This window comes from Hyperolius riggenbachi, chromosome 5, assembly GCF_040937935.1.
Source record: "Hyperolius riggenbachi isolate aHypRig1 chromosome 5, aHypRig1.pri, whole genome shotgun sequence".
NCBI classification, from domain to species: Eukaryota; Metazoa; Chordata; class Amphibia; order Anura; family Hyperoliidae; genus Hyperolius; species Hyperolius riggenbachi.
The window spans coordinates 138,603,618-138,622,097 of record NC_090650.1 but is presented as its reverse complement, the minus strand read 5'-3'; the positions used below and the strand labels follow the sequence as shown (position 1 = coordinate 138,622,097).

Below are 18,480 nucleotides of genomic sequence, written 5' to 3'. Positions count from 1 at the left end.
GATGTGTCTGACTAAATTAGCAGCATGCTTGTTTCAGATGTGTGATCCAGACACTACTGCAACTAGACATATCAGCAGGACTGCAAGAAAACTGGTATTGTTTAAAAGAAAATAAATATGGCAGCCACCATATGCACGTCACTTGTACTTAAAAGAATAATAATGAATGCTAATAAAATAAAGCTTGTAAAAAGCATACAGCTGATTGGTCACTGACATAAAATGAGGTTATGCCAGGTAAAAAAGCACCAAAAGGTTTGCGCTGAAAATATTGTAAATTCTGAAGAGAGGATTTGATGATCTGACTGTTCAATATTTCATAGATCATGAAAAAAACTAGGCTATTTGTGGGCACTTCTGACCATTCTTTTTTGCTGAATATGATTGAAAAATAGGAATACTAAAAACAAGAAAACCTATAGATGTAATATTGATGGTGTGTGGTCAGCAAAGAACTACCACTGAATCCTACATTGATTAATACCAATATCTTGCTAGAACATTCCTGACTGACTTTTAACATTTGACTAATTTAAATATCTTCAAGCTGCAGTACAAGGTAAAGGGTGAAATGAATACTGACAGATTGATGGCTTTACATACCGATATGGCAGTGATCCTCAGAGAATCAACTGTGGAATGAGTAAAAAGATACCACAGTGCAGGTCCAATCTCTCCAGTGAGGAATCCTTGGACGTGTGAAGTTATCGTTGAGCAGACATTTTCAATTATTTTGGCAGTCATATGATGAATGACTGGTTCTTCCTATGGAAGTGAAAAGACATATAAATATGTATTATTTCACAGCCTCACCTTTACAGAGGCAGCCAAACTCCCAGAAGCGCATGAACCATCTGTTTACATTTACTTCACAACTCACAGTTTAATTTCATATTTCACAGTGAAACTTCAAGAGTAAGTTGAGCCCAACAGTTACATGCACAGGTTAACATACATATACAGTAAAGTGGAACTCCAGACAAACATTTAAAAAAAAAAAAAACAGAGTAAAAACATTATAGCGACCCTGCAGTCTATGAGGTATTTTGCTCTCCTTCTGGTACGCACCGTTGTGCCCCCCAACTAAAGCCCGTGGCTCAGTCACATGCTACTGTGCATGGGTGACCTCAGCCGCACTACCCCTCGATCTTGCTCTTGTGTCTGGGAGCATTCTGCACATGCACAGTTGCAAATTTTATGAGCTGCTCATGCACAAAACGCTGCCGGTCATGGGAAGTTGATCAAGGAGATGTGTGCAGCGGACACAACACATGCAGTGACAGCAGGACAATGCAGTAGACCGGCAGGACAGCAGGGAACCTGAAGGACTACAGCAGGCTGTACGAAGCCCCAGGTAGTTACTCTCAACTTTTTTCCACACTTAAGATTTCCTTTAAGGCCTCCAAGTTCATTATGCTAGGTACCCACTTTGAGATTTTCTGGCCGATTTATTGTCAGATCGATTATTTCATGTTCGATTTCCGATCAATTTCCGAGCATCTTCTGATCGACTTCCTATTAAAGTGAGCGGGAATCGATCAGAAAATGTTCGGAAATCGATCGGAAAGCAAATCGGACATGTTGGAAATAATCGATCTGACAGTAAATCGGCCAGAAAATCTCAGTGTGTACCCAGCATAAGTGCTCCTGTTCTGAAATCTAACCCTATCGTCCACCCAAATGCCACTATGAAATTGGTTTAAATAACTGAGCAATCTGATGCTTCATTGGTGGCGGTCCACACCATCACTTCTGGTCACTGGAGTAAAGGGTAGTTGTCAGTGTCTAGTTGATATCAGCACTGATGGAAATCGTGTGGTTTACCCAAGGTGCAGAGTCTAGGAGGTGGTCACTGGTCTTTATCAGAGGGCCCTACAAGAGGAGATGAACAGCCACCCCTAGTGGGCTACTTTGATGCAAGTGGCTACCAGGTCATGACCACCGGAAGAACAATGTAGACAGGACAGACAAGCTGGACAGAGTAGCAAAAATGGCTACTAGACCAGAAATTTAGCTACTCAAACTCCTTGTTTAAGCAACACCTAAATTATAAAGAACATGCAATCTGAACCACCTTCCCTGTTGTACTTGATATCATAGAAATAATAAAAAAATATAGACCCCAGCACAGATACTGAAGATTGTTTCTGTCTTTCCTCAGCCTCTGTGCCAAAGAAGAAGCAGAACATGGTGGGCGATCATTACTATCCTATGCCAGTATTGATAATGAAGAAGCAAATCAGTGGAGCTAATGGTTTCATGTTCCTCACTTGGAAGTTTCCAAGCTCTTATTGGGTTTTCTCCTCAAACTGAAGAGGCAAGGAGGTACAGTCATGGCTGAAATTGTTGGCACCCCAGAAATGTTTCCAGAAAATCAAGTATTTCTCACAGAAAAGTATTACAGTAACACTTGTTTTGCTATATACCTTTATTCCCTCTGTGTGTATTGGAGAAAAAAAAGGAAGGAAAAAAAAAAGAAAATTGGGCATAATGTTACACAAACCTCCAAAAATGGGCTGGACAAAATTATTGGCACCCTTAACTTAATATTTGGTTGCACACAATTTGAAAAAAATAACTGAAATCAGTCACTTCCTATAACCATCAATAAGCTTCTTACACCTCTCTCTTATTAGAAAGGCACTTTTTCCCAACAGCAATTTTGAGATCTCTCAACAAGTTTTTAATGGTATTTACTGTAGATCTGGACTCATTGCTGGCCACTTCAGAACTCTCCAGCACTTTGTTGCCATCCATTTCTCTGTGCTTTTTGACGTATGTTTTGGACACAAACCCAGCTTTCCAACACTAGGCTCTACAGTGTGACCCAAAATCATTTGAGAATACTCAGATTTCATGATAACTTGCACACATTCAAGGCACCGATTGCCAGAGGCAGCAAGACAACCCCAAAACATCATTGAACCTCCACCAGATTTCACAGTATGTACGGTGTTCTTTTCTTTGTAGACCTCATTCAGTTTTCAGTAAACAGTAGAATGATAATCTTTATCTAAAAGCTCTATCTTGGTCTCATCTGTCCACAAGACATTTTCCCAGAAGGATTTTGGCTTACTCAAGCACATTTTGGCAAACTGTAGTCTTGCTTTTTATGTCTCTGTGTCAGCAGTGGGATCCAAAGTGGGTCTCCTGCCATAGCATTTCTTTTCATTTAAATGTCGACGGATAGTTTGCAGTGACATTGAGCCTGCAAAACAGCTTGAATTTCTTTGGAACTTGTTTGGGGCTGCTTAACCATCATCCAGACTATCCAGCGTTGCAACCTTTCCTCAATTGTTCTCTTCTGTCCATGCCCAGGGAGATTGGCTACCATGGGGTTTGCAAATATCTTGATAACGTTGCACACTGGGGACAAAGGCAAATCTAAATCACTGGAGATGGATTTGTAACCTTGAGATTATTAATATTTGTCCACAATTTTGGTTCTCAAGTCCTCAGACAGTTCTCTTCTCCTCATTCTGTTGTCCATGCTTAGTGTGGCACACACACACTCACACAATGCAGAGACTAAGTGAACTTCTCTCCTTTTTATCGGTTTTCAGGTGTGATTTTTAAATACCCACACCTGTTACTTGCCCCAAGTGAGTTTAAAGGTGTATCACATGCTTGAAACAATCATATTTATCCACAATTTTGAAAGGGTGTCAATTTTGTCCAGGCAATTTTTGGAGTTGTGTGTGCCATTATGTCCAATTTGCTTTTTTCCTCCCTTTTTTGTTCTGTGACATTATATCTTTTTTTGTTTTTGTTTTGTTGGAAATAATGTCCAGTTTGTTTTTTTACCCCCTTTTTTGTTTTGTTCCAATACACACAAAGGGAATAAACATGTGTATAGCAAAACACGTGTTATTGCAATACTTTTCTGTGAGAAATTCTTGATTTTCTGGGAAAAAATCTGGGATGGCAACAATTTTGGCCATGACTGTGTATTAAACATGCAGAACTCAAAATTGACTTACAGAAAGGCTCTATATGGCTTGGGTTGTTTTATTTCCCTTCATATGAAATGGGTATATAGCCTAGACTGCTGTGGTCAGGGGCGGCGCCAGGGGGGTGCTTGGGGGTGCTCGAGCACCCCCTAGAATTGTCCAAGCACCCCCAAAGCACCCCCTGGAGTGAACTGACTTCAGGCGTCTAAAAGACGCCAAGTCAGTTCACACAGCGGCAGCACGGAGCAGCAGCAGGGCTACGGTAAGATGGCCGCCCGGAGCCCTGTTCTGCAGACTTCGAGTCTGCAGTGCATGGCTTCGGGCGGCCATTTTCCCGTAGCCCTGCTCTCTGCATGCAGCCAGGAAGTCTCGCCGTGACGTCGGGAAGGAAGAGGATCGTGGGCGCGCGGGCGCTGCGCGCCACAAGGAGGTCGGGACTCGGGACAGGAGGTCGGGAAAGAAGGTCTTCTGGCTGTAGGTGAGTAAATGGGTTTTTCTTTTCTTTTTCAGTTGATGCTGATTGTGCATATTGGGGTCATGTCTGCTACGGATTGTGCATATTGGGGTCATATCTGCTACGGATTGTGCATATTGGGGTCATTTCTGCTACGGATTGTGCATATTGGGGTCATGTCTGCTACGGATTGTGCATATTGGGGTCATATCTGCTACGGATTGTGCATATTGGGGTCATTTCTGCTACGGATTGTGCATATTGGGGTCATTTCTGCTACCGATTGTGCATATTGGGGTCATTTCTGCTACCGATTGTGCATATTGGGGTCATTTCTGCTACGGATTGTGCATATTGGGGTCATTTCTGCTACCGATTGTGCATATTGGGGTCATATCTGCTACGGATTGTGCATATTGGGGTCGTATCTGCTACGGATTGTGCATATTGGGGTCGTTTCTGCTACCGATTGTGCATATTGGGGTCATTTCTGCTACCGATTGTGCATATTGGGGTCATTTCTGCTACCGATTGTGCATATTGGGGTCATTTCTGCTACCGATTGTGCATATTGGGGTCATATCTGCTACCGATTGTGCATATTGGAGTCATATCTGCTACCGATTGTGCATATTGGGGTCATATCTGCTACCGATTGTGCATATTGGGGTCATATCTGCTACCGATTGTGCATATTGGGGCCATATCTGCTACCGATTGTGCATATTGGGACCATATCTGCCACCGATTGTGCATATTGGGACCATATCTGCCACCGATTGTGCATATTGGGACCATATCTGCCACCGATTGTGCATATTGGGACCATATCTGCCACCGATTGTGCATATTGGGACCATATCTGCTACCGATTGTGCATATTGGGACCATATCTGCCACCGATTGTGCATATTGGGGCCATATCTGCCACCGATTGTGCATATTGGGGCCATATCTGCCACCGATTGTGCATATTGGGGCCATATCTGCCACCGATTGTGCATATTGGGGCCATATCTGCCACCGATTGTGCATATTGGGGCCATATCTGCCACCGATTGTGCATATTGGGGCCATATCTGCCACCGATTGTGCATATTGGGGCCATATCTGCCACCGATTGTGCATATTGGGGCCATATCTGCCACCGATTGTGCATATTGGGGCCATATCTGCCACCGATTGTGCATATTGGGGCCATATCTGCCACCGATTGTGCATATTGGGGCCATATCTGCCACCGATTGTGCATATTGGGGCCATATCTGCCACCGATTGTGCATATTGGGGCCATATCTGCCACCGATTGTGCATATTGGGGCCATATCTGCCACCGATTGTGCATATTGGGACCATATCTGCCACCGATTGTGCATATTGGGGCCATATCTGCTACCGATTGTGCATATTGGGGCCATATCTGCTACCGATTGTGCATATTGGGGCCATATCTGCTACCGATTGTGCATATTGGGGCCATATCTGCTACCGATTGTGCATATTGGGGTCATATCTGATAACGATTGTGCATATTGGAGCCATATCTGATAACGATTGTGCATATTGGGGTCATTGGACGTGTTTTTTGTTAAAATCTGCTCACATTACGTGTATTTTCTTGAGAAAACCTGCACAATTATGTGAATTTTCTGGGAAAAGGGTCACCAAAACTTGGGCCCTCTGTCTTTGCGTTGCACTTTTAAAGGGAACCCGAGGTGAGAATAATATTGAGGCTGCCATATTTATCTCCCTTTAAGCAATACCAGTTGCCTGGCTGCCGTGCTGGTCCTCTGCCTCTTATTCTTTCAACCATAGACCCTGAACAAGCATGCAGCAGGTCAGGGGTTTCTGACAATATTGTCAGAACTGACAAGATTAGCTGCATGGCTTGTTTCTGGTGTAATTCAGTTCACTACTACAGCCAAATAGATCAGCAGGGCTGCCAGGCAACTAGTATTGTTTAAAAGGAAATAAATATGGCAGCCACCATATCACTCTCACCCTGGGTTCACTTTAAATTACAGTTAGCCCCGCCCTCATCCGGTCATGACCACGCCCATTTTTTCGCCGCGGCGCGCTTCGCGCGCCGCAGGTTGTAGCCACACCCATTTTTTGCCGCGGCGCGCTTCGCGCGCCGCAGGTCGTCAGCTCCCCCGGAAATTGGTCCAGCACCTGCATAGCACCCCCTAAAAAAATTTCCTGGAGCCGCCACTGGCTGTGGTTCCAAGGGAGTGCAGAAAGGACCCTGGGACTCCTGCCACCAAAAAAAGTCAGGCAATTGGCAGGTGACAGACAATGAATATAACAATATTTAGGGGTGTGGCAAGGGTTCAGGGCTGTTTTCTTTTCATCCCTGTAATACTGCCTTGTTGTTATAGCTGCCTGGATGAGTTCCATAACAACAAGAAAGCACTGAGCTCTAACCTTTCTCATAATAGTCAGCAGTGCAACATCACTGCATGATAAGAATAATATTGGGATTGTCCTAATGCTTTTACTCTACTGGTTTAGTTATGTGTAAACTAACATTAGGAGTCTGTATCTCCTATAGTTACTGCCTATAGTCTGTATTCATTATGGGTAGGAGAAACATACTGATTTTTTTCTTTGCTTTAAAAAGTCAATTCCTGGCTGAATCCTATTTATTCACATCTCAACTAGCTTGCAGATGTTTTCCCGCAATAACAGGTTGACATTCTGCACTGTCGGTGACATTATAATTGCAGAGCTTTTGTGAAGTGAAGCGAAAATGCAAATATTTTGATATGCTGTTGATTCTCTCTGGAGTTCAAGTACAATAGCCTGTCTAGAGTGCAGCTAAATCAGAAAACAGACAAAGAGGCAAATACTGGGGTCAAGCTCTATAGAAAGACAGAAAAACATGCAACCAAAACTACTTGGCTGTTTTAACTTATCTAGCCTGTTTTATTTATTTATTTATTTTTAAACAAATAATTTAAAATTACAGACCCAATGGCAAACGAGTAAAAATAAGAACAGAGAGTAGATTACATGGTTACAAAAAAACTGTGTGAAAGAAAAAAAGAAAAAAGAAAAAAACTAAAAAAAAAGGAAAGGAAGAAAACACTGCAACAGATGACCATGCCAAGACGATTTAAAAGACTGGACTCAAAGAAGTTTCATGTTTATGTCTATGGAAAGGAGAGGTGGAATGAGCAGAAAATAAGCCATCAGGCACATAGCACAATGGCGATAAAGATCTGCCAGATTGATCAAGATTTCCTATCTGGTTGTTTGCTGTACTAATCTCTGGTGTCCTGATACCTGAAAAGGTAAGGGTGGAGAGTAAGTACAGCGGGATAAGTCGAGCGGGGGGTAGGTTATTTTGCCTGACATTTCCTTTAAAAGACTCACAAGGTGACATGTGACATGATGAGATAGACATGTGTATGTACAAAGCCTAGTACACAAATAACTAGGCTGTGTTCGTTTATTTCTTTCTCTGCCTGAAAAAGTAAAAAATCAGGTATGTAAGTGGCAGTTCCTGTCCGGGTCGAGACCGGGTCGGACTCTAGCGTAACCCTCACTGATGAGGAATTGCAGCCATAAAACACTTTTGTGGCAGTAAATGGCTTTTAAGAGCAGGAAAGAGATAAAAAAGGTCAATAGTTCATATATTTTAGCCCTGGCATACTTCAATTAATGCGTCATTGAGAAAAGGCCATGAAACAGTAAAAGCTTAAAAAGTTGATTCAAATATAAAATAAAACTGCGGGATAACTTTAAAAGTCATTTTTAGAAGGAGGAGGACAGATACAATTGTTTATCTCAGTTTTTTTTCCGCCTCAGATGTCCTTTAAGAAGGCAAAGTTGTACAGAAATCAGGATGATGAGTGTTTTAAGAAGGCAGTAAGAGAGCTTGCTTTAGAGCTTTTCTCAGAGCATTTTGTAAAATGTCAATTCATCAAGGCTGTTACCGCATGGTAAGCAGCAATTACTGAACAGTGGGGTAAATTACCGACTTGTGCGGTAAACACCTCAACACGTCAGCAAATGTCAATTCATGAAGATTAGAGCATGCGGTAAAGCCCAGTAACATGTTCGCTGATTACACCGGCAGCTTTGATGTGTCGAAAACCAGCTTCATTGTCCAATAAGACATGACTGACAGAAGCAGAGATCCAATAGCAACAGCTTCTGTCTCCTGCAATTCCTTCTGATAGGCTGAGGCACCTTCTTGGGAGGAACTTCTCTACCCACCAGGCAGCACAGGAGAGATCCCACACAACAGAGATTTTCCCTGAAGCCCTTCAGATGTTTAACCCTTTAGGTTCCTGTTTGAAGATGCGGATGAGCTACTAGGGACATCACCTAAGCATGGCATGTTTAATGTCTCTTGGAAGTTCTTCTAAGCTGTGGCAATTAAATAAAATGTTAAGAAAGACTAATAGACAGATTTGGAGTGAGCAGAGGGAGTAAAACAAACATGTACATCGAAAGGGATGTTGGGGATGCCTTTTATTTGTGTAATGCCGTTACTAGAGAACAGCATGCAACAAAATAGAGACAACTCCACACTGTTCTGCAGTTACCAAGTAGGTTTTTGTGAATTGAAGCACATGTTTTTAGTAAATTACCAAACTTCTACCGCACCTGTGAAAGTTTTGATAAATAAAAATAAAAAAAGTCTAAAATACCGAATGTGGCATTTTTCTGACTTGTTTTTATTTTATTTTATGGAACAGCATTTAATGAATTGAAGCCAAAGTCTGTCATGACTGGGAAGCTCAGGGCTTCTTGCCACAGATTCTACAGGTGTAGCAAACCAGCAACAACTGTTCATAATCTGTCCATCTAATTACATAGATAGGAATAAGAAGTTAAAAGCCACTGCAAGACAGAATGGAAAATGAACACAGTTTTGGCTTACTGTTGGTTGTAGAAGTTCATAGCTGGCTGCAGACTGAAATGGAACAGTAATTTTTAATAACATTAAACTGCATTAAAGTGCAACTGATACATATTTATAACAAACTGTGGATTCTTTTTCATATTGTTAAATAATGTTTGAATGCTTTATGCTATATCAAAGCCATGAAAGTAAACTACATTAAGGTGGCCATACACTGGTCATTTTTTTTTTCTTTGATTGATTATTATAACGGATATCGAATGGATCAAAAATCGAGTTGTCATTTTAATGTAGAGTCGATTCTTATCGGCCGATATTCAATTGAATTCTTAAATTAAACCAATCGGGTATGTCGGGTTATTTCAATAGATGGAACAAGAATCGACAGCTTTTCATTATGTATTCAATCGACCTTTACTCAATTTGATTCATCAGGGTGCTTATTTTATGATTGAAAATAGCATCTAATCAATGAAAGTTGGAAAAATGAAACGAAAATCGACCCTACTGTATGGGCAAAAAAAAAATCGATTCATGTTCAAGCGATTCATTTATTCTGAATCGATTCTAAGAATCGATAGGTCAGTTGATTGTCCTATAATCCACCAGTGTATGGCCAGCATTAGTCTGAGACTAATGGACTCTTAAAGAAACATTCAGAGACATTGGGAACCTGGTTCCGAACAAAAAAAAATTCCGCATGAGGAGCATTTCAACTATGCTGATGAGTCGCTTGGCAACTTTACCCTGATTATCTCTGCTCTACGTTTCAAGGCTTCTACTGCTTAAATTTTGTATCTTGTCTGATTTATTCTGTAGTATAACCAATGTTGTACATGTACAGCACACTGCTGCTTCCTTTACATCCTGCTTCTTCAAGAACTTAAACGTAAGTGAGCTCCGGGTCAGCTGTTAGCAGGCATTACAGCAAGGAATTCAGATTAAAGAGTTTGGTCATAGTGGATTATGTTGGGAAATGCCTATACTATAATTCTATATACAACTGTGATTTTCTTTGTAAAATAATCTCTTTGAGAGACTGTGAGGGATTTTTCATCACCAAAAGGCGAATCTTTTTTATGTCAAGGAGATCCCCAGTAGGACTCCAGTAGGGATAATCAATGAAATGCAAATAATTATGAATTGTTGCAAATGTATGGAGCTTTAAAACGGACCAAACACATGGCACAAAAGCATTTGAATGGTCCGTTTTCAAGCTGCATAAACATTTGCATCAACTGCGAATTATATCTCATTGATCATCCCTAGACTCCAGACTTTCTATGGAACAACCCTTGCATACGCCCATATTAAGTGTAGTCTGACCGGAGGAAGAATTTTGTCTTATAAAGCTTGGGCACAATTCTCCATGTACATTCTCTTAGTTCACATATCCCAACCTGTCACGATCCCGCGAACGCCATTGCGGCAAGCGCAGGTAAATGCTCACAAAATTGGTTCTGGAGTACCCCTTTAATCCATATGCCTGGCTTTTAGAAACTCAGTGTTTTTCCATCTCACAACCCCTGCAATTGGGGATGTGAATGTTTGTGTTGTCCTTACTGAGAGAAGCCATTCACCCTAAAACCAGACCATTCACACAGGAAAAAGGTTATCTAAAAGGGGGGCAATAAAGATTCTCCAGGAAGTCTCCTATCCTAGTTTTAAAGATAAGGAGAGGAACAGATCTGGATCGTAAACTCATTAGGACCCATTCACATTCCTGCCTGTCCGGAAAATACCCAGAGACATGCCCCTGGCTTAATGAGCCTTTGATATCTCACTTCATATTAGTCCATAATTCGATGGATATTGCGTAACCGTTTGGGCCCAGCGGTCCACAACTTACAGTGCGCCATGCGACCAGCGCAGCCCACCTCCTGAGACGTTAATCGATCTCCTAGTCATCTCACAGCCTGGGGTAATGATTACATAGGCAAGGAAGGTGGCACTCCAAGCGAGTTTGATATCGATTGGTTCAGCGCATGCTGACGGAATGTAAAATGTTGGGTTTTATATGATATGTCAGATATCCGCTGAGTTATGACATACTTTGAGAAACTGCCAATTCTGTCCTTCAGACAATAGGGGCGGACCTCAGCAGCCTGAGGTCAGATTGTTAAGGGTGGAAACCTTTCTTGTTACCATCCACCCCCTCTGGCAGAGAAAGAGAAAAAAACCGACTGACACTGAGCCTGGAAGGAGAGAGAGCCCAGCCATCCTGTACCATCACGGATTTGGGCTGGATGATAAAAGGAGTAATACCTATTCCACAGAACTTTCCAGAATTGGAGTACATATCTCTGTGGGACTTACCGCCAAGGACACGGTAACTTGACAAACTGCTCAGACTGTAATCAGCTATTTTCATATTGAACACTTATTATTCTGTATCAATTTGTTTCTATTGCTATATTTTGTTTTGCATTATTTCTTTAAATAAACGATTTAAAAATCGTTTGTCTAAGTGCTGTTCTGAAACAAATCTCCGCCAAAAGAATTCACATCTTCAGAGAGACATGTTACCATAACTGTTTTGCTATTAAATATTGTTAGTTTTGCTATCTCTAGAAAGGTTGTCTAATTAACCCTTTTTCCTACAGGATTTAGCTAGAGTTAGAATTAGCGCATTCGCACGCTTTTATTGCGGATTGGTGGCAGCGACCTGGCCTCTATATGAGAGCACAGATTGTATTGATTGTATATACAATCGAAATCGGACTGTGTGTGGACTCACCAACCAATCCAAAAGTTTACTTTGCCTGCAGTTCTGACTGTCTTCAGGATTCCCTCAGGGTCTGAGGCTTTATGGTAAACTGCAGCAAAGGGAACAGGAATTGTTGGGTGACTGCGCATACGTCACACAACCTAACTGTATTAAAGAAAAAATGCATCAAACAGGAATATTAAAACAACGTAAAGTTTGTTAAACTGCAGTGTCACAATCTGAGGTTTTTTTTTACAAAAAAAGTATTTGTTAATGTGGTGTAATTTTAACAAGTAGATGAAATATTTGTGCAACTGCAGTAATTTTAGAAACACTAATTAAGGCTCTTGTAAGGCTTGAAACAGATGTGCCACATTTTCTAAATGCGCCATCATATTATACAGGAACTGCAATCAAATCATTCTGAAGCAAAGCCTTAGTACTTAGCGAGACTAGGCAACAACTGAAGGCCAAGAAATGAACAAAATGTGTGTGTGCTTTTTATGTCTGGTGTGTGTGTGTCTGTGTGTGTATTTTTTTTTTTCAGATAAATACACACTCATGGTCGTGGACAAGTTGTTGATATCCCTTCACAGAAGAAAAGGCAGCCATGATTGTCTATAAAATAATGTCTATGACCACTACAGCAAAATTTGTAAATCTTGCAAGAGACTCAAGCTGACCATTGGACAGTCTGCACTGGACTCACAGTAGATGTCAGTGGGGGGCAAGAAAGGGCACATGATGTTCCTTGATGCTTGGCCACCTTCAGGTAGTAAAGTGTCAATTTTTGTCTGTGTATTACATTACTCGGTCGGTTTTTAAATTGACTCACTAGTTTACGATTTCTTTGCAAGCTTTTGAAACTAAGTTTCTTCTTCAGGCATGATTCAAAACTGGATCAGAACCTTACATATGGTTCTGAAACATGTCTGAAGAAGAAACTTAAAGTTTCAAAAGTTTGCAAAGAAATCTTGTAAAGTTAGTCATTAAAGGTATCAGTTAAACAAATGTTGTTGTTACAGTGGGATGCAAAAGTTTGGGCAACCTTGTTAATCATCATGATGTTCCTGTATACACACAGTGATATTTGAGAAGTGAAATCAAGTTTATTGGATTTACAGAAAGTGCACAATAATTGTTTAACCCTCCTGGCGGTATAAAAAAATCTGCCAGGAGGGAGCGCATCCGTTTTTTTTAAAAAAAAATTTCCCTATATCATGTAGCGAGCCCAGGGCTCGCTACATGATAGCCGCTGCTCAGCGGCATCCCCCCGCCCTCTTCGATCAGGAAATCCCGTTCAAAGAACGGGATTTCCTGGAGGGCTTCCCCCGTCGCCATGGCGACGGGGCGGGATGACGTCACTGACGTCGGGACGTCATTGGGAGTCCCGGGCCACCCCTCGGCACTGCCTGGCACTGATTGGCCAGGCAGCGCACGGGGTCTGGGGGGGGGGGGGCGTGCGGCGCGACGGATAGCGGCGATCGTGCGCGGGGCGGCAGCGATCAGTGTGTTGGCACAGCTAGCAAAGTGCTAGCTGCATCCAGCAAAAAAAAAAATTAAACAAATCGGCCCAGCAGGGCCTGAGCGGCACCCTCCGGCGGCTTACCCCGAACTACACACAGTGCACACTGCACACGTTACGTTACATTGTAATGCAGCACGTTTAAACAAAATGCTGCATGCTGTATGTTATACTTGGCTAAGCAGCGTTAGACTGCTTGCACATGCTCAGTAATGTTGGAGGAGGAGGTCTCCCCTCCTCCTCCGCGGCCAGCCACATGACTAATTAATATTCACTGCACTGTGGTGACTCGTGGTGAGACTCGTAGTGTTGTCCGGATGATGAACGAATCGTTCATTTGTTTTGGATCTTTTTTGTGAGTCGAATCATCCGGATCATCACAATGTTTGGTTCACAGTGGATGTCTGTCTGGAAGAAACAGGAACATACAAAATGTACAGTCAGGGAAAGTCATGTCCTGCTAGTCATTTCACCCCCATTCTGCTTCCCTAGTAAAATGATTCAAATGATTCGGTTCAAAGATCCGGATCTTTTCCATGATCCGATTCAAATGATCCGAATGCTTAAAAAGATCCGGACTTCCTATCACTATCCTGGAGTAGCTGCTTTGAGAGCTGCATAACGCAGCTCAATCTGACGTCCACCTTCAACACCACCATGCGTTGCGTTAGGGGCACGTTATGCGACTATAACGTGCCTTAAAACGCAACGTCTTGGTGGGAAAGTAGCCTTAGGGGAAGGATACAGAAAGCTGTCTCAGAGATTTCAGCTGTCTGTTTCCCCAGTTAGGAGCATATTGAGGAAATGGAAGACCACAGGCTCAGTTAAAGTTAAGGCTTGAAATGAGATAAACAGAAGTGACGAATGGTGGGAACAGTCAGAGGCAACCCACAGACCAGCACCAAAAACCTACAACATAATCTTGGTGCAGATGGAGTCACTGTGCATCGTTCAATCATTTGGCACACTTTACACAAGGAGATGCTGTATGCGAGAGTGATGCAGAGGAAGCCTCTTCTCCACCCACAGAACAAACAGAGCTGCTTGAGGTATGCTAAAGCACATCTGGACAAGCCAGCTTCATTTTAGAATAAGGTGCTGTGCACTGATGAAACTAAAATTGAGTTATTTGGCCATAATAAGGGGTGTTATGCATGGAGGAAAAAGAACACAGCATTCCAAGAAAAAGACCTGCTACCTACAGAAAAATATTGTGGTGGGTCTATCATGCTGTGGGGCTGTGTGGCCAGTGCAGGGACTGGAAATCTTGTAAAAGTTGAGAGACGCATGGATTTCACTCAGTATCAGCAGAATCTGGAGACCAATGTCCGGGAATCAGTGACAAAGCTGAAGCTGCACCGGGGCTGGATCTTTCAACAAGACAATGGCCCTAAACACTGCTCAAAATCCACTAAGGCATTAATGCAGAGGAACAAGTGCAGTGTTCTGGAATGGCAATCTCAGTCCCCAGACCTGAATATAATTGTAAATCTGAGGTGTGAGTTAAAGAGAGCTGTCCATGCTCGGAAGCCATCAAACCTGAATGAACTAGAGACGTTTTGTAAAGAGGAATGGTCCAAAATACCTTCAAGCAGAATCCAGACTCTCATCAGAATCTGCAGGAAGCATTTAGAGGCTGTCATTTCCGCAAAAGGAGTATCTACTATGTATTGATTTCATTTCTTTTTTGTGGTGCCCAAATTTATGCACCTGCCTAATTTTGTTTAAACAATTATTTTGCACTTTCTGTAAATCCAATAAACTTATGGTGCCCATACACGATACAATAAAAACGTTCGATTTTCCCGTTTATTCGATCTAAATGATCGAATTGAATGAAAGTTGAAATTTTTTTTTTTCGAACAAGAAATTCAAACGATTATCTTGTTTTTTCGGGAAAAATGATCGGACATGCTGGAAAAATCTTTATATTCGATCTAACAATAATCGAACTAAATTATCTTATTGAAAAATTGTACCATGTTTGATCACCTTTAATTTCACTTCTCAAATATCACTGTGTGTCCCCCCTATATGATATATTTAACTGACATTTTGTATCGTAACAACCAACGATTTATACAGGAAAATTATGACGATTAACAAGGTTGCCCAAACTTTTGCATCCCACTGTACGTCTTCGGCTTCACTAGTGTACGTAATGCTGACTATTATGTGAATAATCATAAAAATATCAAAAAGAACTTAGACTGCATAACACAGATAGGGAACCTCTGTAGCTTTAAAGGGAACCTGAAGTGAGGAAAATTATTTAAAATAAACACATGGCGTAGCTGCAAATGAATATTACATACTTACCTAGCCATCACTTCCTGTCAGAAGCTCACCATTTTCTTCTTACAGCGATCCCTTCCAGTTCTGACAAGATTTTGTCAGAACTGAAATATACCAGTTGCTAGTTATATATCAGCAGCTGTCAGTTACAACTGCATGTTTAGGGTAATGTCCATGCTTCCCTATGGCTCAAGTGGGTGATATTACAGTTTAACAGTGTGCGGACCAGGAAGCTGTTATGGGGTAATGGTCATTTTTAACATGGAGGACAGAGAAATCCGTTGATCACAGTGGACAAATGGGACGCAGAAGAGGAGAGACTACACAGGAGGTAAGTATTACCTGTGTATGGTTATTTTGACTTTTTATTTTCAGTTCAGGTTCTCTTTAAAGCTAGAATACACAGGTCAAAATAAGGAAGCTTCAGTGCAAAATTGAGAGACTAACATGCTGAACATACTAAGAATACATATATACATCCTGAATAATTCCCCAGATTGATAATAAAACAGCAAATATTGTAAATTGGATTCATATCACTTATTATCTCACATCTAAAGGCTCATTATATGTAAATAACAAGAATAGATTTAACACCATGGGATATTAGGTATAAGCAGTAAAATGAAGGTCACAGAGAAGAATTATGCAGCTCTATTATTTAAAAGCTTCCTACAACTTTAATAAACATTATGGTTCAACACCTTTCTATAATAATATTTTTTGCTTTCTGCAAAATAAAAAATGGATGAATGAAAATACCTTCTTGGAATTAAAAGGTGATTAGCCTTGGGCTTTCTTTCAACCCATTCAATACCTGCATTGAAGTAAGTGATCGGTAGTTGGCTTGAGCAGAATTTATGACTCTCCTGAGTCAGTCAGTTTTCAGGACCATTTTATCAATAAGGGCATAAATAAAATCCCTGCTTTCTAGGCAAAGTTGTGGGCAAAAACTAGAATGCATGCGCTGATAGGGATTTTAGTCACGATAATCAGTGACTGGTTGATAAATGCCAGCCTCGACATTCACATTTAGAGAAAACCTTTTATCACACAACACTCATAAAACACAGAAACAGCATGTGGTATAAAGGCGCTGTGTATGTACTGAGCAGAAAGGAAGTTTCTTGCCTTAAAAATACAGAGCCCAGGACAGACCTACACTGGTATGTTTCTGTAATAAGAAATTGAATATCCAGCTCTTAATCTATAAACTACTTGTGGAACCAGCATGAACAACATTCTAATTCAAATAAATTGTTGACAAAACCTTTGATAAAGAGGGCATGTTGCATTAAAGGCCTGTTTATCAAATAAAAAAAGTTTTGCCTTTTTAACCATTTATGCCTCCAGGACGTAGTACCTACGTAGTAGTACGTAGTACCTTTCTCTCTATTTTTTTTTTTTATAAGCTTGTAAATAGTGATGGATGCAAAACGGAAAAAATGCTCTTTTATTTCCAAATAAAATATTGTCGCGATACATTGTGATAGGGACATAATTTAAACGGTGAAATAACCGTGACATATGGGCAAATACAATACGTGGGTTTTAATTATGGAGGCATGTATTATTTTAAAACTATAATGGCCGAAAACTGAGAAATAATGAATTTTTTCAGTTTTTTTCTTATTCTTACTGTTAAAATGCATTTACAGTAAGGTAGCTCTTAGCAAAATGTACCCCCCCAAAAAAGCCTAATTGGTGGCGGAAAAAACAAGATATAGATCAGTTCATTGTGATAAGTAGTGATAAAGTTATAGGCTAATGAATGGGAGGTGAACATTGCTCGGATGCATAAAGTGAAAACGACTGAAGGCTGAACTGGTTAAAATCTGCTCAGTAGTTTTAATATGCCAAATTTCTACGACTGTGAATCCAATTTTGTTGTTCCCTACTCTATTCACAAGAATGGAATAAAAGACTGCAAGCCACATCCATTAAATCTTGTCAGAAGAGATGGCAAGGCATGGTTCCCATTGCCTTGAATTGTGGCAGGTTACAGCTATTTCTTGGGCCTGTGTACACATGTATTTTTACTGTGGTTCAAAATCAGTTGCATTGCATTTTACTGAATGCATCACACCAAATTCATCTGCATTTGAAAAACCCTGCTACAATAATACTATGCAAGCAGCATGTGTTGCCACATGGTGGGTGAGGTTCATCTGCATTTCATAATCTCTCTCTTGCAGATAGCCATTTATCCATACAAAGATCACCAATTGACTATTAAATTGCAGTCATTTAAGCTAAATCTAACAACTGTGACTTACTGTTATGTTTAGGAAATAATGGCACATTTCTAGCAAATGGCCTGTTAGTCTTCTTATAAATAAGTGGAAAAACGGTGGAGGGAGGGGATAGAACAGGGAACCAAGTCTGGGGAAATATTTAAGGATCAATGTTTATTCTGCAGAGGTGAATACACTCACAAACCCTTGGGTGATGACACAGCAACCGCTAATTGTGCTTCTGGGGCTATGACTTCCAGACCAATATTTTATGGACGATGCCTATTTGTCGCTTTGTTGGGAGGAGGGAGGGAGATGGACCATATTTACAGAAAGGTACCAAATGGAAGACCTGGAAACAGGGTGTCAACCTAGCCATGGTACACCAAGTAGTGCATGAAGGAGGAGCTCTGTTTAGCTTGCAAGGATTGGCAGGATGGTG

At 41.1% G+C, this 18,480-nt stretch overlaps 1 protein-coding gene across 4 annotated transcripts in view; it reads right to left on the bottom strand.

The window, feature by feature from the left end:
• Positions 1-18,480, bottom strand: part of ULK4 (unc-51 like kinase 4) — an 892,004-nt gene that overhangs the window by 540,486 nt on the left and 333,038 nt on the right. For all 4 annotated transcript variants that reach the window (XM_068236316.1, XM_068236318.1, XM_068236315.1 and 1 more), the window contains one exon: positions 604-765. In XM_068236316.1, coding sequence (XP_068092417.1) covers positions 604-765 — 162 coding nt within the window. The remainder of the gene's footprint in view (positions 1-603; positions 766-18,480) is intronic.